Source organism: Balaenoptera physalus (assembly GCF_965194825.1).
Source record: "Balaenoptera physalus genome assembly, chromosome: 9".
NCBI classification, from domain to species: Eukaryota; Metazoa; Chordata; class Mammalia; order Artiodactyla; family Balaenopteridae; genus Balaenoptera; species Balaenoptera physalus.
Genome location: NC_138888.1, coordinates 30474091 through 30496125, shown reverse-complemented (window position 1 = coordinate 30496125; position 22035 = coordinate 30474091). Strand labels below are relative to the sequence as shown.

Here is a 22035-nt window from a genome sequence, read left to right as displayed (position 1 = left end):
TGATAATAGTTTAGCACATAAACTGGCATGTAGAAAGTACTAAACAAAATTACTTATTATTATCATTATTGTTTCTAAAACAAACTTTAGAATTTATTTTTCATGTGTATTTCAGACACACATTTGTGTACATTATGTTAAGTATTATGATCTGCTGGTATGAGAGTGACTCTACCTATTATGTTCTATTTGGTTTGTCTTTCACCTTTGGCAATATCTAAAATTGAGAGGGCGTGACCTTAAAATAGTGAACTAGGAGAATCTATATTAGAGAATCCTTGAATCACTAGTGTGCCCTTTAACTTTATCCCTGAGATTAGAACCATTTATATAACTAGGACATCAAAACAAAAATGCAGCTCCAGTTCTAAGAAGGGAGGTTTCAAACTGATAGAAAAAGCATTTATTAAGGTGAAATATTAAAGCCCATGATACCTGAGTCTAAAAGGTATTTAATCATTTTTCCCCTATATAAATACGTTGTTTGGCAATGATTATTTTCCCATGTCTTTACCAAATTCCATGCCTCCTCCCTAAGATTTTTTTTGGGGGGTGGGTGGGTTAGAAATCTACTAATATGCTTAGCATATTAACTTTGATTAACTTCAGATGAAAAATCTGCTGAAACACTATCACATTTCCTTGCAAAAATACAAACGTGTTACGGTAAAAAAGACAAGGAGGCATCCATGCCTTTGGCCGTACTCTTTCCTTCACTTAGAATAATTTTCCTTCTACCCTTCCTGTTTGAAATCCTTTCTTTCTCTTTTTTGTGTTTCTTTCTTTTTTTTTAGACAGTTTCAAACGCTGCCACAGCCTAAAGGCCTTCTCTTACCTTCCCACTTTGTACGTCCCCTGAGGCCTTTAGGTATTCTCATCTTTGGCTCAAATCTTAATCCCACCACAAACACGAGAGCAGCAGAATAAACATTCTCATCTTTATAAACTCTGCACTATTTTTAAAAAAAATTTATCTATTTATTATCTTCGGCCGCGTTGGGTCTTTGTTGCTGCGCATGGGCTTTCTCTAGTTGCGGCAAGCGGGGACTACTCTTTGTTGCGGTGCGCGGGCTTCTCACTGTGGCGGCTTCTCTTGCTGTGGAGCATGGGGTCTAGGTGCCTGGGCTTCATTAGTTGTGGTGCGTGGGCTTCAGTAGTCATGTGGGCTCTAGAGCACAGGCTCAGTAGTTGTGGCGCACGGGCTTAGTCGCTCTGCGGCATCTTCCCGGACCAGGGCTCGAACCCGTGTTCCCTGCATTGGCAGGCGGACTCTTAACCACTGCGCCACCTGCAGTATTTTTTTTTTTTTTAAAGCAAAAGTTCAATAGTTAAATGAAAAAGTAAAGTGAACAACTTTTTAGGATGAGTCATGGATGGAAAGAAGCAGTTTCAACACTTTTAAAATGAAAACTTAAAAGTTAAAAATGAACGATATTAATTAAAATTCCAATATATCACTATTCTGGCTAACTCTATCTCACACTCTTACCTCGTTACTCATCTTTGCTTTCTTCACAGCACTCAAGAATCTAACGTTATCTGTTTGCTTTTGGCTGTTCACTGTATGCACAGTGCTGGCACCTATGAACTGCTTAATTGCTGTCTTGGTGACTTGTCAGAAGAGGAAGTCAAAACACTAGAAAAAGGACGGTACTGATTACATTCGGCTGTATTTCATGTGTTTGCGTTGGAAGTGCTGGTAGGGGAATGGCCAATCAATGCAAAATTCAGAATGTTGCTTCCCGGGAAAATCAGAGTTAAAACTGACTTCTCAGGTTGCACTCCTAACTCCGTCAGTCCTGGAAGGCGAAATTAATGCCGGATTTCTCAAAGACTACGTTTTCATCTCTATATTTCCAGACCCTGTCCCTACGTATGGTACATTGCAGGTGTTTCAATGCACCTGTTAAATCCCGATTTGGACGGGGTTACGAATCCAGGGGACAATTTAGTGTTAAAAAAGAAAAAGAAAACAAACAAACAAACCTTTTTTTAGAACTAACTATATTAGGAAACCATAACCAACCACCGGGCGAGCCAGAGGTTACACTTAACTAACAGTCGCCGGGAAAGTGGAATTTGCAATGCGCTCAGAAGTAGCGAGCTTTCGTTCATGAACACAGAGAGACGCGCGCGCGGGCGAAGATCACCCACAGAATGAAAAATTCATGAACATTCAGAATGACTTAAAAGTGAAGGGAGAGAGTGTGCAGCTCAGGGAGGCCCAGTTAGGGGGGTCGACAGGAAATTACAATTATAGTGTCAGAAAGGGTTAAAACTGGTGTTCAGACAGAACCTTGGCTCCGCGGGCCTTACAAGATCGCGCAGACAGAAATGCTTGGCCCTTCTCGCGCTCCGTAGGACGAGTTGTCTGGGCCTCCGCGGGCCACGCCCCCGGCGGGGAACGACGTTGGTAGGCTGCCCGCGTTAGTGCCTGTTGTGCGGTCCAATGACCGCCGAACAGAGTCATGCCCGGTCCTGCTAGAAGGCTAGCAGGACCCCTGTCTCAGAACCGCCTCAATCCGGAAACAGAAATTCTCGAGGCCCGGCACTGCCAGAGACAGCTCTTGCACAGAAGGGAGTGCACATGCGCCTAGGGGTCCTGGGAAACCCTTAAATACCGTCTTGGCAGTACGTTCGGCCTCTTTCCCTGCCGCCGCGGAGCCGCGCGGAGGCGGAGGCGCGGGGTGAGTGGAGGAGAGGCAGGGTGGTGGTTACGGAACGTGCCTCGCTGTTTTTTGCCTGGGATTGGCGATGAATATCTGTGCCTAAATTGAATCTTTTTATTCACCAGTTTTTTGCTTTTTATTTTGTAGTGCACTCAAGATTCGGCTCCACCCGTAACCCACCGCCATGGCCGAGGAAGGGTGAGCCCAGGGCCCGGGGTGGTAGTGCGGCCCAGGCGTGGGCTTCGAGCCGGCAGTGCGGGCTCTGGGTCGGCCGTGGCGCCTTCAGCGCGTCTGACCTACCTCGGTGATGACTGCCAAGTGCAAGGCGTTAGATGGTGTGCGGGAACTTAATAATAGCTTAATTTTTTGTGTTTCAGCATTGCTGCTGGAGGTGTAATGGACGTTAATACTGCTCTGCAAGAGGTGCTGAAGACCGCCCTCATCCACGATGGCCTAGCACGTGGAATTCGCGAAGCTGCCAAAGCCTTAGACAAGTACGTGTATCAGTCTCAGTACGGTGGGGTATTGGAACCGGAACAAAACTGCAGCCGAGGGAAGAAAGCGTGAAGTTTATGGTGTTAGCACAAAGGTTCTGAATGGCATCCGTTCTACAGGAAACCTAGGAAAAGGTATCAGAACTCAGATCTCTAATGGCCCACTTAAAGAGTGTGGGTTTGGAATGGGGATGAGCACTTGATTCCTAAAGTAAAACTACAGTGTTTGAATGATGACTTCAATTGTCGGATACCCCTTCACTCCTTTTATGAGTGAAAACTAACAGTCTGACAAACCTGTAGCTTTTGGGCCTAATTTCACTGTTATTTAGGGGATAGGTGGGAACCTTTATTTAGCACTTTGCAAATTAAAAGCATTATATTAATGTGGTAGAAACATCTGGTTTTGGTATGAACTTTGTACAGTAGTTTTGGAGATCAGTGTGGATGTGGGATAATTGTAAATTTACTCAGGTCTCTGGGTGGGTAACATTGGCAAAACAACTGTTAACTATTAGAGCTGAACTTAAATGTCATGAAAGGGTTACTAAGTTAGGTAAATTTAAGTGTATTCAATTTGTAGGTTGGCCAGTTGAATCCAGTGAAAACAGCACTTGTTGGAAAGTTCCTGGTACGAGTCTACTATTTGTACCTTGAAAATATTCTGCAATATTAAGGGTCTGGGCTAGTAACAGGTAACAACTTAGTAAACTAGTTCCTATATATAAAATTTGAAGTTTTAAGAGTTAACTGAAGACGGGGTGATTCTATAGATGAAGTTAAGGAATATATGCTTGGGGGTAGCTACATCACACTAAAGGTGTGTTCTTCAGTGGCTGCTTATGTTTTGCCAGTGTAGCCAGTGCAAAGATAACTCTTCTAAAGCACAGTAGTGGATTTAGATGTGAATTTTAGCGTCTACTGTTCGATTTGCATTTCAGGCGCCAAGCCCATCTCTGTGTGCTTGCATCCAACTGTGACGAGCCAATGTATGTCAAGCTGGTGGAGGCCCTTTGTGCTGAGCACCAGATCAACCTGATTAAGGTAAGTTTCTCGCTGAATTTGGTTTTTTGAAAGGCAAATTAGCTTAATGGAAATTGGGCCAGTTAGGGACATGTGTCCACATAAATGCTATCCGTAATGATTTTTGTCATACCAGAGCAAATTTTGTAACGAGCTCTTTGTTTTCTGCAGGTGTGAAAAGCGTCACAAACTTGGCATTCTTGGCTATGCTAAAGCTAGTTCTAGAAACCTTTTTATTCCTGCAGAATTAAATGCTAATTTTATGTTGATACAGAACAAAACGTAGGTAGGGTGTCATAGGGGGTCTTGGTGCTGTGTATGATGATAACTGGCTCCCTCTACTGAACTGATATGAGGAAACTGCCATGTCACCCTCTCTGACTACAGCTGCCTTTCGTATAATGTACTGTGTTATCAATAGCATGAAAGCCTTGGAGTGTGGTCATCTTTGTTTTTATTCCCCCTGATAGGTTGATGACAACAAGAAACTAGGGGAATGGGTAGGCCTCTGTAAAATTGACAGAGAGGGAAAACCCCGTAAAGTGGTTGGCTGCAGCTGTGTGGTGGTCAAGGTAAGTCGGTACCTGTGTGCGGGGTGAAGGCTGCGCTGGGTAGACGCGCTTCGCTGTGAGTTACGTCAAGAATCTCTTCGAAGCAAAAAATGCGTAATCTTCAACAGACTTAGAAAAAGCCTTCTGCCTTGCAGGAAAGGGAAATAAGCCATAATTAAGCCAGACAATGAATCTGCTTACCTGGATGTGTTTCTGCAGAAATTTAGAAAATGCTGGCAAGAGGAAAGCCATATTACGAGCCTTACAGACATTGAAGTCTTTAAGGTCCCTGAAAATGGCTATAAGACATTTTAATGGTGGGACGCATTTTCACGAGCTGTGCTGATTTTTTTAAAAGCTATATTATAACTAGTGCTAACAACTTAGTGGAGTTTCTCAATTTTAGTAAAATCGCATATGTTTTTTTTAGGACTATGGCAAAGAGTCTCAGGCCAAGGATGTCATCGAGGAGTACTTCAAATGCAAGAAATGATCAAATAAAAAAACTGGGCTCTCGTTCCTCATCTCTGGTTTTTTATTTGGGGCAGTAAAGTAAGGTCCCTGTTAATGAAGAACAAAAGATATTCATTGAAAAATAACTGGAAGCATGCTATCTGTCACCTGGTTCTAAGTGAAAGCCTATTCTCCCAACCAGTAAGTAACTTCAGTGTTGGCAAGTAGAAGAGCCCAAGTAAAGATAGGCTTACAGTGAGGTATTGGTGACCGGGTTTCTTGGGTGTGGACATTTATCACGACTATGACGAGGCCATCCTAGAACCTAGAGAAATGGGTTGAGGCTAGTCAAGTGTGGGTGTCAATAATTTAAAATCCTAAAGCTGGATTGGATTTAGGCTGTGGGACACTAGAAGGTACATGAAGTCCAGGTGTGCTTACACACATGCCCATTAGGGAAGGTCAGAGTGTCTTATTTACCTAAATATTAGGCACAGAAACAAGATGTGCTTCTGTGTATTTCTAGTCCCTCTAGAAACTCAGTAGGGAGAAGTAATGGTGACCCATGTTCTTCAAGCCTGGATCAAGTTGGGTTTGTTTGTATGAGTATGAAATGTTGAGCCAGTTAGGACTAATGGAAGTCTTAAAATTGGAATCCCTCGTAAATTGCCAACTGGGGTAGTTTCTCTGCCCTGGTTTGCCTGTCTTACAATACAGTTACAGGGCACATGTGAAGGGAAAATGAATTTAGTTTGCTTTTAATTGTGATTTCTTTATATCACTGTCTACTTAACATTTTGAGTCCCTGTGCTGTATTTGGTGCTGTTTGAGTCTGTTGATGCAGTGGAAAAACCATATTTTTGTTTGATCCTTTATGGGAAATTGTGTAATTCAAGCTAGGGAAAACTGTTGGATTACATACAGCAAAGTGCATTTTCATAGTCACCCCTTTTTGAAATTAGTGCTGGGAAGACTTTGTGAAGCTAATCTGTTTGCTGAATGTTACCTGATTTGGGATTACATCAGCATTGGTTTTTCGCGATTTCCATATCTGCTGTCAGCTGAGCTACAAAACACACTTAAAGGAATATTCTACTCTTGACCCTATCTTACTGTAAGTACTACCTGGCTGAGTCCATTGTTGAAAATTCACTTTTAGTGTGTTTTCTGGCTTCTGTCTGCTAGAATGTTATGGTCACCAAGACACTTATGGTCAAACTAGCTTCTTAATGACCTTTTTCTTTTGACCTCTTCCTGACTTTTTAGAAAAATTTATTTGTGGTCTACTTTGGCCTTTGCCACGCTGTCCCTCAGTCCCTTGTTTCTCCTTCTGCCCACCCCTTCTATTGTCAGTTTCAGAGTTCAGGCTGGTCCTATTTACTTCTCTAAGGCCAGCCTGGGACAGTTTCCACTTTGTCTTTGATCAGGGCTACACTAATGGTGTGCACTAGACAGCACCCCGTGAAAACCTTCAAGTTTTGTGTGCCTCAAAGTGAATTTTATCTTCCCCTTAAGGTCAGTGCTTTTTGTGAGAGGAAGGGGAAGAGCTATTGACCTGCTAATGTATGCCAAGCTCTGCACCAAGTGTTAACGTTTTTTTGTGTTACTTCTGTCGATTTCCCAAGCCAGAGCCCTCGGATGTCCTTTGCTCCTACCTCTGCCCTTTATAGCCTGTAGACTCCAGGTGGCAATGGCCCCAGTTTTTCATCCGCACTGCTCAGTTGCAGTGAAGTGATTATCCTTTTCTTCATGACTGAATCTATTAGCTCTTTCTGCCTTTGCCTGAAGTACCTTTCTTTTTTGTCTACCTGGCAGTCTTCAAAACCCAGCTCAAAGGAACGTAGCTTTAGCCTTGAAGTTGTGACTTGTCTATAGCTTCTATGGGATTCATGAGGGAGCCCATCCATGCAGAGGTGCCAGGGAAGAAGCAGATGTCTTCTTCATTCTCTTACTGGGGAAAATAATAGTTTGAGGGCATCCCTCATGAGACTCCCCTTTCACTGGGTTGCAAGAAAACCTCCAAGCCAAATCCATTTTCTTTGTTCTTAACTCTTACACGTTAAAATTTTTGTCTGGTCCTGATTTTATTAAAATTTCTATTATATGTAGTTTTGGTAAACCACTTTAAATTCTTTTTAAAATAATCGGGGCATCCATAGAAAAATTGTATGTAAAAAGGCTGTATTAGGTTGGTGTCCATTAAAAACAAGAATTTTTCCATCTTAAACTGGATTGTTGAGGCAATGAAAACATAGGCAGAGGTGTTATAAACCCTAGAAATGTGGAAACATCTGTCTTACTGAAGATTAATCTAGCCCTTAAAATGGAGCTTGAAATTTTTTTTTCTTTATAGATGAGAGTACAAAAAGTTGGGCTCAAGGAATACGTTAAGCACGAGCAAGCTTTGTGTCTTCCTGCCCTCTTCATAGATAGAGGAGGAAGGAGAGGATATTTAACCAAGGAGGGGAAGTAAGATCACAGCCTTCATTCCAGGCTGAGGGTGGGGCAGGGTGATGGCGCAGTGGGGTAGGGCATTGTCCTCCCAGCTAGGGTCTTCGTAACGCTCAATCCACAAGGCAGTATGGAATTTGCACGAGTAATTTCTAGCAGGAGCAATGGAGGCATCATGGCTGGGCTAGGCAGGTGCCCAAGAGATGCCACCAGGCTTCCCCAGCCTCCCAGAGAGAAACTGTTGGATGAAGTCTGACTCATTGCCGGTGGCCAGGTGCTGGGGGCAGAGGGGTGGTCACAGTCAAAATTGAAGATTAATTGTACAGAGGGTGATGAGGTATTTAGGGCTTGGGCTACATAAATATTAACACACCAGTGTTCAGAAGGCTTGGTGGTACTGGTGCTCCCCAGGCAAAAATCAGTCCTTTTTAAAAAACAGTGGCTAACCCTTCAAATGGCATAAGCACACCTAAATTAAAACTTTATCATATCACAAGTGAGATGTATCAGCCAGTTTTTTTACCCAAAACATACAGGGCCAAGTCGCAGTCTGCTGATGAAAGTTGCATTACAACCTGGCTTTTGCTAGAAAAGGCTTAGAAATGAGGGAGGTGGGTGACCCTAGGAATTATTAAGACCTGCACTAAAGGGGCAATCTTTTAAGCTCTCTTAGTTTGTATGAAACATGCCTTAAGAGTGTCGTTTCTTGGCATTTCTTTTGCTCCTTGTTCACTGACCACTTTCATCACCACATTTCTAATTTGTTTTCAGTGGCAAATTGGCTTTGGGAAGGGGATGAACAAGAGTAGAGACAGAAGTGGTTTTATAGGTAGAAGCTGAGTCTCGGGTTTCCTCTTTAGGAACTAAACTGAGTTGTGAAACATGAAGGTGGAGACTGGTGGTTATTCTGTGGCCCTAACAACCTGGGAGGTTCTGTTAACCTTGCATTTTCTGATGATAAAGGGTGAGAAAAATTGTAAAGCATCAATTTAGTTAACCCATTCATTGACCAATAATTACAAATGAAAGAATGGTTATAGCTATAAGTATGCTTACTGCAGAACTCTTAACAGGACTTGTTGGTTGAAGGAGGGGAACAATTAGGTAAAATGTGATACATTTACATAATGGGGTATTACGGTGCCATAAAAATGGACAGAATGGAAGGGTATTTGTCAATGTATTTTTAAAGCAATAGTTAAAGCATGTACAGTAAGACCACATTTTGTAAAAAAAAAAAAAAAAATTACATAAGGGCACATGCCTTCAGAGAAGAAAGGTTGGAAGGATATACATTAAGGTTTTAATGGTTACTTCTGGAAAGGTGGGTATTTTGGTTTTCCTTTTGCTTTGTTTTTCTTTAATATGTATTGCTTTTGTAGTAAGAAAACATTCTTAATTAAAGAAATGAAAGAATGGTACAAGATAGTCTTAGGGATAATTTTAAGTAGCGTTAATATAAAAATTTTTGAATGTTTTGTGAACATGTGAATTTATTTACTTGTCTAGTAAAATAGCACTTGGATACAACAGGTCAGCTTTAAAAGACTTGAGTTCAGACCTAACCAGCAGAGGGCAGTAAGAAGCTAGTGTCAGAGGGACCTATCAGTAAAAGACGTGGAGATAAGCATGGACTACAGCAGTCTCCCCTTAGGAAGAGATTTCTTCTCCCACTCCTTGAAAATTGTTGGGCTTTAGTTTACTATTTCTGGTTGCTCTTGCTCTGTGTCTTGATACTGTAGAATCCACACTCCCCAGCTGGTGAGGTCAATTCAACGTGTGCTTTGGGAGGTTGTCAGTAGAGGTGACTAGTTATTTTATATACAATTAAGAAATAGAGACTACAACATATTCCTAGAAGAAAAGGTTTTGCTCTGTGACAGTGGATTGTATGTTCTTGTTAGGCCCCTTTCTCTTCCACTAAATGAGAATTTGTCTGAAGCTACCTGAAGACTGAAAGGTTTCAGAGCAGGCCTATTCTGGAAAAATGGGCATCATTTGGAGAGCATCAAGGCAACAGCCATACTCTGGAGATTATAATCCACAGTATAACTCCGTGGAAGCGCTGACTGTTCTGTGCTGCATCTCTGGTGCCTAGGGTAGTGCTTGGTGTAATAGGCACTCTTATAATCTGTTGGATGAATAGATTTGACCTGCCTGTTTGTTTAGTCATTTAATTTGTGGGTTTCCTTCTCAGGCTTAAACTCCCCAGCCTCTTTGACACTTTAATTTCTCATGTTCCTTTTTTTCTGGCAACAAAAGTGAATCTCTCAAGCTTGGCCTCTTCTAGACTAGAATGGTGCCACGTTGTCTCAACTTCCCGTCCTCCAGCTCTACTCTAGGGAGCAGGGTAGAGAAACATATCCTATCACAATATGGGGCCCACAGCTCTAAGAGTCTGAAAAAATTTTAAAAGCCATTACGAGACTTGGGAACAGTAAAAAGCACATGAATTCAGGGAAACTCTTTTTACACTGCAGTAATTTCTTTTTGAAGCTTGTTTATCCAGACACATGCCAACGGCACAGTATTGTATGAGTGATGTGAACTAAACCTTACACAAATGTATTTGGCTTTTTATTTTTTCCTTCTTTCAACTCAACTGCTCCCAACTAAAATTTACAAACAGATATAAAAATCCTGTTTGTACCTGGTTGGCTTGTTAGAGAAATATGGGGTAAAAGACCTGTGATATTTCACAGTGCTGCCACCAGGTTAAAAGGAGCAAAGTGCACATAAATAAATACGAGATCCGTAAGGGGAAAATAAAGTATTAACATACAAAATGCTGTAAATTAAAAATCCTGTTTTTTTTTAAGATTTGATGCTTGCATATATTTGGTGAGTTCCAGGGGTCAGCAGATGTTTTGCTAAATGGGTGCATGTTGTGTCTTGCTGGGAGGTATTTACCCACACATCATAAAGTGTTGCAGTTACACCAGTATTTCAAGAGGGAGTACATGTATAATTTTTAAGCAGAAATGAAACCTTTTCTATCCCCACCCACAAGCTAGCGTTTTGAAATAAAATTATCCAGTTCAAAATTTTATATTCCAATTTTCTGTCATGTAAAGAGTAGAAATTTTATTTTCAAATAAACATGAAAATGATAATGTGGATGATATTAACATGCAGAAGCAAAGTTCAGAGCCCTACGTGGAGAGGAAACAGTTTATGTGAAATTTTTTAGATTTTAAAATAGCTTATCAAGGCATAAAAATTACACTTGTTACCTTTATTGTTGCCTAGTGTTGTCCTGTGAAGTGAGGCTCATTCAAAGTGTTGCAGGTTGCATTGCTGCCATGTGGAGTCTTGGGTAATAGACTGCAGGGCAGATGGAGGTTTAGCTAACATTCAGTTACAGTTTGAAACTTTCCTTTTGGGTGGTAGTAAAAATAAAACAGGTAAGAAATGAGCTGCTCTTCAAAGAAACTTCTGTGTTTTGGTAAAACTGCTGAGGGTGATTCTCCTGTCAGAGCCGTGTAACAGTGGGCAGCAACAGTTTCTTCAATGAAGCGGAAACCTTGCCTGCCTGATACATCCCAGGACCGTCCAGGGCGAAATAACCATTTGCAAGTAAGAGTACAGATTATTTGTGGCAAGTGAAGGCAACATTTTAAAAGCAAGCTGTATTTCTGAGGGGTTGGGGAGAGAAGAAGAGAGAAAGATGGGAGAGGAGTGGGGGAAGGAGGGGGACGAGACAGGGAGAGAGATGGAAAGAGGGAGATGTGGGGAGGGGAGGGAGAGAGGACGCGTTCGGTTTCTCATAAACTAGTATAAAGGATTATTCTACACAGTTTTTCAGTTAAAAAAGAAAATGTGAACATTCACCTTTGATTTTGGAAGGTCAGCATTCACTTAACATTATAAATCAGTCAAAAATAAGTATAGTTGAGTTGAATGTTAGCTGACCAGTTATCTTTTATTGCATTGGGTAGAACCCCAGTAGTTACTTTCTTTGGTGAGTCTCAACTGAAATGGTATATTCATCAAGTGAAAGTGCTCGTAATCATTGCCAGTCCCCAGACTTGTACTTGTGTGTTGAAATTTTTTCTCAGCAGCAAAGTAAAATATTTTACCCTACCTATATAGTTTAACTCTGTCCTCCTAGTAAGGCATTCACATTTAGAAATTAACAGCCAGTTTGGATAAGAGATGCAAACTCTTATTTAAGGGAGAAGATACATTTAATAAGATTTATATTGCTTTATGTAAACTAGAAAATAAACAACAGAAGCAAAATCTCCCCAACATAAACAATATGTAACAAAAACAAATCCCCTATGTAGAGTTGAGTGGAAGAGCATGTAAACTTGCTTTAACCCTGTAATTCTATGATTCCTTGATTTCTGCTTTGATACTTTGATAATGAAAGGTAAGCAGTTGTGCAAAGGAAATACAGCTATTTTAACATTTTGCATTCCTATGCGATTCCCAAACTGCTTCATTTTTTTTTTTTTTTTTTTTTGGCCGCACCGCGGGGCATGGAGAACTTCCCTGACCAGGGATCGAACCCACACCCCCGTCCCTCAACCTGCTTCATGTTTTTGTTTTTTTTAAATAATTAATTTTATTTTTGGCTGTGTTGGGTCTTTGTTGCTGTACACGGGCTTTCTCGTTGCAGTGAGCGCGGGCTTCTCATTGCGGTGGATTCTGTTGTGGAGCATGGGCTCTAGGCGCGCAGGCTCAGTAGTTGTGGCACACGGGCTTAGTTGCTCCGTGGCACGTGGGATCTTCCCGGACCAGGGCTTGAACCTGTGTCGCCTGCATTGGCAGGTGGATTCTTAATCACTGTGCTGCCAGGGAAGCCCAACCTGCTGCTTGTTTGATTTTAGTCCTTTGAAGAGGCTCTACCAGGAAGGGGCTCTTATGTAATTCTGGGCTCTATTTAAGACTAATCATTTAGTTTAAAAAAAAACAAAAAAATATATTTCTATAATGTGTACATGATTACCTCTCAAAGTTAGTTTATTGCTAGATGATACAAAATTTAGGGAATAAAAACAAATGATTACAGTCTTCTACTTAATGACACAGTGATATTCTTTAATACTGTCATCTAAAGTAATCATTAATGGTGATTGTGGTAAATTACTTTCTAGAGTTAGTAGTATCATTACTGGTTGTGTTATTTTCTAGAAGTAACTGTGTGGCCTGACCAAAATGTGGCCTTGCTACTTTCTTGCTGTACTTCTGGAGACGATGTTCTCTTTTGCCCAGAGAGAATTGGGCCGGGAGTTTAGGCCTGAAGTGACGAGTCTCCCATTGCAGACTCTACTTGCAGTTAGAATCTGAATTTTTCAGTTGGAAGGACCTGAAAAATGATCTCATTTGGTTCCCTCATTTTCCAGCTGAGAAGACAGAGCCTCCACACCCCAGGATATGCTCCAAGCAGACTTGGACATGGGGGTAAACTGATTATAGGATTTGTCATTTTGTTGAAGATTAAAATATTCTATATTTAATATATGTGGAAGGAATATACTTTGTAAATTGATATGGGTGTATTGGTAAAGAATATCAGGGATGAGGACTTAAAGATACTATGAGTCCAGAAACACTTCTTAGTGCATGAAAAATAAGCTAACAAGGACAGTTTATTGGCTTCCACAGGAGGCGTGTACAGATGTGGAAGAATGTTTACACAAAGCCAAAATACACAAGCATCATCTCCCACAGGCCGTCATTTGCACTGTGCACTTTGAGTTTGTGCAGTGTTTTCCTGATCTGTACTTGTTCCATTAATTTAGGCCACCAACAGTGATGTAGAACGATGAAGTCTCCAGAACTAGGGATCTGCCACAGAACCCTTGTTGGGCCCCTAATACACAGGTGAACTAGCAGATCCCGGGATGTGTCTTTAAAGAGAAGGGAAGACGAGGGGAGCCATTTGTCCATAAGAGCGTGATTTGAAGAAAACCTGTCTCAAAGTGAATAATGGGTGTATTTTACAAAAGATTGCAGCTAGTTCTTTGCCTTGCCATTAAAGTTAATAAATTAACGTTAATTTTCAGAAGCAGTTATAAATAACTTTAAAGAAGGAGTTATCTTTAGTTGGTTGGTAGGGGAATTGGGCTTCTTAAAAATAGTGTTGGCAGAGAAGAACCTGCTTCTTAAAGATCTCTTTAAGATGAATGAGCATGAGATGCGGATTCTCATCCTAGACTACAATGCAGTTCCTATCCACAAAAATCTGGGGAAGACAATTGCGTTAACACACCAGTGTTATTGATTTATAGTTGATTCCAAGAGCAGAAGAAAAATACTTTTTGGAGATACGGAATTCTGGTGGATATGTTTTCAGATTCTGAAATTTAGAGATGAACCTTTTGAAAAGTTCCTTTATTTTCTTTTATCTGTGCTTCGGTAAAATTCCAAAGGAAGACTAATTTCTGTTGTTAACTTTTGTCTTCCACTTACTTGCTTTTTTTTTTTTTAATTAATTACTAATTATATTTATTTTTGGCTGTGTTGGGTCTTCGTTGGTGCGCGCGGGCTTTCTCTAGTTGCGGTGAGGGGGGGCTACTCTTCATTGTGGTGCACAGGCTTCTCATTGTGGTGGCTTCTCATGTTGCAGAGCACGGGCTCTAGGGCGCGCGGGCTTTAGTAGTTGTGGCTCATGGGCTCAGTAGTTCTGGCTCGCGGGCTCTAGAGTGCAGGCTCAGTAGTTGTGGCTCACGGGCCTAGTTGCTCCGCGGCATGTGGGATCATCCCGGACCAGGGCTCGAATCCATGTCCCCTGCATTTGCAGGCAGATTCTTAACCACTGCGCCACCGGGGAAGCCCCTACTTGCTTCTTTTTGAGTGTTTCTAAAATTGGATTCATTGGAGAGAAATCAATTTCCTGAGAATGCTTTAGCTAATATTAAAATTTAACATATATGATTGTTATTTTTAATGTTTTAAAATGTTTTATTTTTATATATTTAAAATGTTTTATTTTAATGTTTTAAAATATTTTATTGTACAAAATAGATTATTACAGTTTAGGTAATAATGAAAACAATATTCAGAAAAGTCAACTACCAGTTTAATGTTTAAATAAAGACTTCAAAACTTCTCTGCAATAGCTTCTATCTAAAACAAACCAAATTAAAATTACTATGGATTGCCATCTTGATTAAAATCGGTTTTAATTTCCTGGCTTAAGAAACCTTTATAATAAAGAGCGAACAATCTCTAGTTGTTAGTTTTATCCAACACCACTTTGCGTTCCTTTTGAGGGTCATTTCAGTACATTCTGTGCAGTGAACAGGAGAGGGCAGCATGACCTCAGCTGTTGGAAAAGCAGTGCAAACCAGTCTTTCTGAGCAGAGAAGGCTGGGAGCTGATGAAGAGCAGAGTTATAGCAGCAGGTGCTGCAGCGTGTCTATCAAGCAGGATACACAGGAAACAAATGTGAAATAAAACTGTTTAATGCCTCTGAATGCTGCGGAGTTTTACGCGTATTTTCCAGAGTAATAGCCCCTTCCCTTGTAAAAATGAAATGGGTCAGATGTTGAGATTTTTATGGGATTTAGAAAGCTGTACATGCCTAACAAAGAACTTGGCTCTACAGCTGTGGGTTTTCTAATCTCTGTTTTTTTTATGGAGTAGTAATTTTCTAATAATACTAGACACTCACCTTCCTTATTTCTTCTCAAATTTCTGAACCAATTTTAATAATAATAATAATAAGTAACCAGATCTCAGGTCAGTAAAAGTACATATATGCACCTGAACTGCTGCTGTCTTGTTTTGTGGTAGTATTAGTGCAGGAGAGAAAAGGTGAGATTGGTCTATCCATGGATCTCAAGGTCTTAAGACCTCAGCTTCTGTTTAGCATCCAGTTTGCTACCTCTCCTGGAGGAGGCAGCTTCCAGGGAATACAAACCTGCAGTGTGCAACCTGGATATATTTTGCTGAAATATGTGTGTATATATATACGTGCGTGTGTGTGTGTGTATGTAAATAAATTTACGTATGCGTATAAAGAACTTGTATTCTTTCTTAGCTTCTTTCAGGAAATTTTAACCAGCTATTGGAAAAGTTCCTGGAGAATCAACATGTATTGGCTTTAAGAAAAAAGAGGAGAAAATGAAGGCCTAAATATGAAAGTTTTCTTGCTGCTTATGTTAGGTCTTTACCCTGGTTAGAAAAGAAAAGATTCAAAGGATTATTTTAAATTGACGAGTTGCATTCCAGCCTCAACTTTCACTTAAAAATTCTATATTCTTAGAAGTCTCGTTTAGGAGATAATTCCCAAAAACCTTACCTCTAAAATGTGGATTTCTGTTGCTCATGTTCATTAACTTTTGAGCTTTCGTTTCCTCACGTCTGCATACAGTCTGCTCTGGGCAATGCTTGCTGTTCCCTCCCGCACCCCACCAGTTTGAGAAAGCAGCCCTTTTGTAATGTCATAAATTTGACTTTTGTGTACTGAACAGAGCATTTTTAATATGCTCACTCTTTTTCCATTAAAATCCTGGGTTAACAAATGCATAATACAGCATTTATGGATTCAGCAGAGATCCAAAGGTGAACCTGAAATTTCATCTACCGCTTGGCGGCTTATATCCCTGGCAGGGTTACTACATCAGAAATAATGACTTGAGTGTGAATTTGAATGAATGAAAACCATAGATGTTGAATCGTTAATGCAGTCAGAGGTTTATCCTGGCCTCCATACGTAGTAGGGAGGGAATATCTGATTTTAAAACCCATTTCACCTTTTTCAGTATGCTAGGTCTCATTAAATAATTGTGAACAAAGACACTGGTACTAATTTTCATCCTTTTTGACATACTAAGGACTTTAAAATGGGATTTGACAGGTTTTTGGTGTGTCTGTAGGGTCGACCGCTGGGCGTCAGATTGGCTAGTATAGGTTGTTATACTGTCTATACCAATCCCCTTGAAAAGGGGATGGCGATGGTGCACACGTGCGTGCGCACATACACGCACGCGCGCACACACACACACACACACACACGTTATAGTGGTTGTTCAGCCCACACTGGCTTTATAGTCTGGTGAGTGGGTGGGGTCCTTGGGTGTGAATCCCGGCTTTGCCAGTTAGTGATTGTGAGACCCTAGAAAAGTCATTTAGCTTATTTAAATCCCAATTCTTTTTCTCTAAAATAGGAACACTAATACCGTCTTAAGAGTTTTCTTGTTTTTGTGAAGATTAACTGAGATAATGTGTAAAATGCTTAGTCCAGTGTCCAGAACATAAATGATGGTGGTTATTATGGTGATAATAGAATTAGCACAGCAGATTTAAATATATATACAAAGTATAATCAGACTAGTTTTTTCTTCCAAATCCCTAACCTACATAAAGATAGCTTTAAGATCTGTTAAAAAACTCAGGTATCCCCTAAGGAATAGGTTATAACTTTTTGTTACACAGTGCTTGAGGCAATATATTTGTGTAACTTTCTCAGAAAAGTTTTATAAATAGCTTTCATAGGCCATGGACTTTATTAGGGTCCCAACCCTAAGGGATTCATCGAAGCTGGTCTAAAGATTATTTAGAAAGATTATAGAAAACTGTTCTGCCCAGTGGGAGTTTATGTCTGTTCAGACTCCTGCTCTTGGCTTCAGCTCTCATCTGTGGCTTTGTGCCTCCATAGGTAGCGTGTTCATTTAAGAGCATTGGTTGTGGCCATTTGGAGCTTTTATCCTGAACAATATTTCCCAAACAGGAAACTTCTGCACTGTGCTAACATACTGGATGTTTAATACAATGTGTTCATTTTATTTCTGTAGAATCTCTGTGTTGTTGTTTTTACCTAAGAAACAAAATGAGTTTAAGTATTTTGAAAATCTAGGTCTTCTTACTTGAAAGCTCTTTGATTTTGAGTCCTTTGTGCTTTCTTTCAACTACAATTTAGGTCTTTGAGCAATGAGGTCAGATTATCATTCTTTCCCTGCCCTTCTGGTTGCCCATGTGCACTGCCCATGTTAGCTTATAGATTGCATACGTAAGAGTTTCTTGAAGGAAGGAAACACTCTTCTTCTGTGCTTTCCCTAATGCCTAATAAGATGTTTTGTTCAAATGGTGCTTAAAAAATGAGGATGTGAATATGAACTGTATATTTTGTGTATTAGGGATGTAAGCACTGCCAAGGATCCTGGAAAGATGACAACTGAATACTATGATAGGGAATATGTATGGTACAGATTAACAAACAGTCTTTTTCCCGAAATTATAATTTCGGCTAATTTAGAAAAGAAATTAAACAGCTACTTTACGTATTGAGTAGATAACATGTTACTCCAAGAGGTGATATGGGCTGAAAAGAGTAAGTTTGGTTAAGTGTAGAGGCAAGATGTAGAAGGAATAGTTAAGGGAAGCTGTGGGTTTTAAGAAATCTGAACTTTAAAGCTCATGTGAGCTGCTGCCATTTTATGGCATTTCTGCCAAGATTGAGTCATTCTATTAAACTGGCAGGGCCCTGGCTTTGACGGTAGGACAGTTCTTATATTTTTAGAAATCAAAAAGAATTGAATATCAGTTATAATTGTTTTGTCCTTGTCCCCAGCACCCTTCATTCTCACCTAGCAAAACCCCAACCCTGGATAATACAATACTTCTCCTGGTCCATCCCTGCACCCACATAGCTAAACACCATCACAGAACAGCACACAACCAAACCAACTAGTTTCATGTTGAATATGGATGCAGGTAGGAGGTTAGAAATTGTGGTGGCAACTTGGTGTAATTCTTCCTGATTGTTTGTTTTCTCTAATTGAAATAAGAAAGCAAGGTCCAGCTAGAATCAGCATGAGGGGAGGAGGTGATGAAGATTTGAGGTGAGAGGAGAGTGACAGAGTGAAGGGCAAAGCATGTGATCCCACATCCCCTTCAGATCCTGTGCCCATTTCTCAATTCCCATTTACAGCAAAACTACCCACAGGAGTTGTCGATACTCTCCGTCTTCAGTACTGCTTCCAGTTCATCTTAAAACCACTCCAGTCAGGTAATCACTCAAAATGCCCCTGAAGCATCTCTTGTCAAGGTCACTGGTGAACTACAATGCTGTTAAACTTATGGTCCACTCTCAGTCCTTAACTTTTTTTCAGTAACATTTCAACCGTTGACCGCTCCCTCCTCTGAAGTACTTTCTGGTCTTCTGTTTTTGGCTACTTCATTGGCTCTTCCTTCTTGGTCTGCGTTACTAATTCTTCTTCCTGTCTCTGACCCAGTCTCGGAGAACTCAGCTTTCATTCCCTGGATCTCTTCTTACCCACACCCGCTCTCTTGGTGGTCTCATCCGTATAGATGTGGAGGGCTTCTAATTTATATCTCCGTCACAGGCCTTTCCCCTGAACTCCAAAAGCATTTACCCAACTGCTCACTTGACATCTCTACTTGGATATGTAACAGGCTTCTCTAACCAAACTTCTGATATTTCCTCAAAAAACTTACTCCACTCCTGATTCCTCCCCATTGCAGGAAATCACAACTTTATCCTCTTAATTGCTCAGGATAAAAACTTGGGAGTCAAGCTTGCCTTCTCTCTCTCCTGTATACTCCACATTCAGTTCTGTCAGAATATCCGGTTGTTTTTACCTTCAAGATACAGTCAGCATGTGGTCATCTCTTACCCCCTTCACGTAGAAAACAGAGCAGCCTGATGTCACATGGTCCAAATCCATGCTGATCATCACAAAGGTAGGAACATGAATTAGGATACATTTTGGAAAAGTTGATAGACCGATGTTGCCTTTTCCTCAATATCAAGCTCCAGCCAGTCAAATGTTCACAGAAAGGTGATGATAATAACTCACTTTTTCTATTTCTTTGGCATCTACACTCTCCAACCTTAATATCTCCTTCATTGTTAACATTCATTTAGCATGTCCTATGATTGCATGATATTGATTTGTAAATAGGATTAACAAACAGGCCACCACCAGTTCACCTGTGTCAAAATAGCTCTAAAGGAGAAGCCATCTGCGGAGGATAAATGAGAGGCACTTACATGGCCAGAGGAACCTAAAATAAACAGAAGGAAAAAAAAAAACCTGAGATGCTGCAGAACTTGGGAAGCAATTTTATATCAGTTCTATGAAGTTAGAGGGAAATTCAGGAGAAAATCTCATATTCACCTGTGATGGGGACAGCAGCAGGCTGGGCACTTAGGGGATCAGTAGGTATAGTTTTTCAAATGTGTGTGTATTGGTCTTGTGTTTGTATTTGTGAGTATGCACAGTGCTCATAGACTGGACTTAAAGAACAAATTGTTCTTTATTATGGGACTTTCCTGGTGGTCCAGTGACTTAAGACTCTTGGCTTCCACTGCAGGGGGGCACGGGTTCAATCCCTGGTTGGGAACTGAGATCTCGCATGCCATAAATAAATACAAAAATTTTTTAAAAATTAAAAAGAACAAATTGTTCTTTATTGTAATTTTAACTTAGTACAGCACCTAACAAAGGGCTTTGCATATTAAAAATGCAAGCACTAGTTGAATGAATAAAAATCTACTGAAAAATGAGCATAAACTACAGCATATTAATAAATTAACACTTGTTCTCAGTGTAATGTTTTGCTTATTTAACTGCTGTCTTGATTGAATCTGTTAATTGAAAATAGTCAATTAATAGTCAATAATTTAACCTATCCAAGAGATACATTGAGATACATATCTGTTTTCTTAGCTAAAAGTTAATTGCTGTGATTTCAAACACCTTTTGGATCTACCCCTAAAGAAGTTACAGAAAAATCTGTTCATTTGTTAATCATTAATAATACAGCCATTGTGACTTACATGTATAAATATACAAACTAGATGCTCATGTTGTCAAGTTACTGCTTATTTATAATTTGGATCCTGAGTTTCCTTGGCCACTTCTAACCTGAGCAAAAGTATAGATGACAGAGCAGTGAAAATCCAGTGCCTCTATTGGATGAACAAGTAAAAGATGTGTCTCCAAATGGAGGATCAATAGCATCATTTTATGTATTTATGAATTGGCATGTTAAAGGATTCAGTTTTAAATTGTTAGAACTTTATCATTGCCTCTGTGGTTGCTTCAAAACCTGATTTTGTGCCGTCAAGTCACTAGGTAAGAGGAAAATGAAAAAATGTATTTATGTTAGATTCATATGTAAATTGAGTGCAGTTACAGGCTTCAGATGAAACACTTGGCTCCTATAGAATTTTTTACATACTGTATAATAAAAGTCTGCAATATGATACCTCACACATCCCCATTAACCTCTGACACGGAATTTGTTCTATTCTGATTGTTTTTTCATTGATACAAGTGTTTGGTGAGGAATTAAGGAGCTTTCCTTCACAAATGTTTTGTTTGATTTACAGCATTTTTGGCTGTGATAGTCCTGGTTAGAATACTTTACTGTTGAAATCTTAAAAAAAAAAATTAGTTAAATTCCCAAAGGATAATGTGCATCAGTTCTATGTTAAGCTCTTTGTTCAGATTTATGATTTCAGCCTCCAAAATGTGTTTTCACTAACATTATAGTGTGATAGATGAAAAAGTGTGTGCACAGCTTAAAACATTTGGAAATGCTTCTATAAGTTACTTTTATGCTGGGCAGTTTACTTTTTTCATAAACGTATTTCTATTCCATACTCTACTGTCACACAGGTTTCTGAAAGGTGAACATGAACTCTGTAGGAATTCTATTTTTGGACTTAAAAACTGGAGTTGTGTGGTAGACAGTTTTTACTCTTGTCTAATTGAATTCTCCAACTTTTCCCCTTCTTGCTTACACAGACATCAGTTTTATTTGTTTTCCCTTGAATATTTGTGTGCTTCCTTCACTTACAGTACAAAAACCTCCCAGTTAAAGAGTTAAGGGTCATGTTCATCCTTCATTTTTCATGCTGTCTCATTCTCCTTTTTGACTTTTCTAATCACCTTCTTTCCTCAATCACTTAGTAGTTGTGAACCATCAAAATATAGTACCATCACCAAGACAGCGTACATCACTAAGATGATTTACCACTTTACACCCCAGATCTGTCCTTCCCAATGTGGCCGCCAGTAGCCCTAGGTGGCTGTTGAGCACTTGCGGTGGGGCTGGTCCAAACTGAGATGCGCTGAGTGTAAAACACACACTGGATTTCAAAGACTTAGTACAAATAAAAAGGACGTAAAATATCTTATTAATAATTTTTATGTTGATTATGTGTTGAAATGGTAATATTTTGAGCTTATTGATTTAAATAAAATGTCTTATTAAGTTTTCTTTTTTAAATGAGGCTACTAGAAAATCCTTTTGAAAATGTAGCTACCAGAAAATGTGGCTTGCATTATATTTAGATTAGTACTGCTCAACATCAATTTTTCTCAAACCTGGTTACCCATCAGAAGCATCTAGGAAACTTAAAAAAACCCCACAGTTTCCTGGGTCCTACCCCAGACCTACTATTTCCAA

General features: G+C 39.9%; 1 protein-coding gene and 1 long non-coding RNA gene across 5 annotated transcripts; one reads left to right on the top strand and one right to left on the bottom strand.

Moving 5' to 3' along the window:
* Positions 1–956: 956 nt before the first annotated feature.
* Positions 957–2461, bottom strand: LOC309666925. Of its 4 annotated transcripts, none has more exons than XR_014267346.1 (3): positions 2297–2461; positions 1490–1636; positions 957–1288 (listed from the first exon to the last, which is right to left on the bottom strand). It is a non-coding gene; the product is annotated as an uncharacterized lncRNA (long non-coding RNA). The 4 variants fall into 4 exon arrangements; XR_014267347.1 differs by having other exon boundaries at positions 2317–2461; XR_014267348.1 differs by having other exon boundaries at positions 1987–2309.
* A 141-nt stretch (positions 2462–2602) lies between these two features.
* Positions 2603–5261, top strand: LOC309666893 (small ribosomal subunit protein eS12). The gene is made up of 6 exons (XM_082475032.1): positions 2603–2687; positions 2817–2867; positions 3047–3163; positions 4105–4207; positions 4657–4758; positions 5168–5261. Exons 2-6 carry the CDS (start codon positions 2854–2856, stop codon positions 5228–5230), a joined length of 399 nt encoding a protein of 132 aa, XP_082331158.1. The 5' UTR covers positions 2603–2687; positions 2817–2853; the 3' UTR covers positions 5231–5261.
* Positions 5262–22035: the final 16774 nt, after the last annotated feature.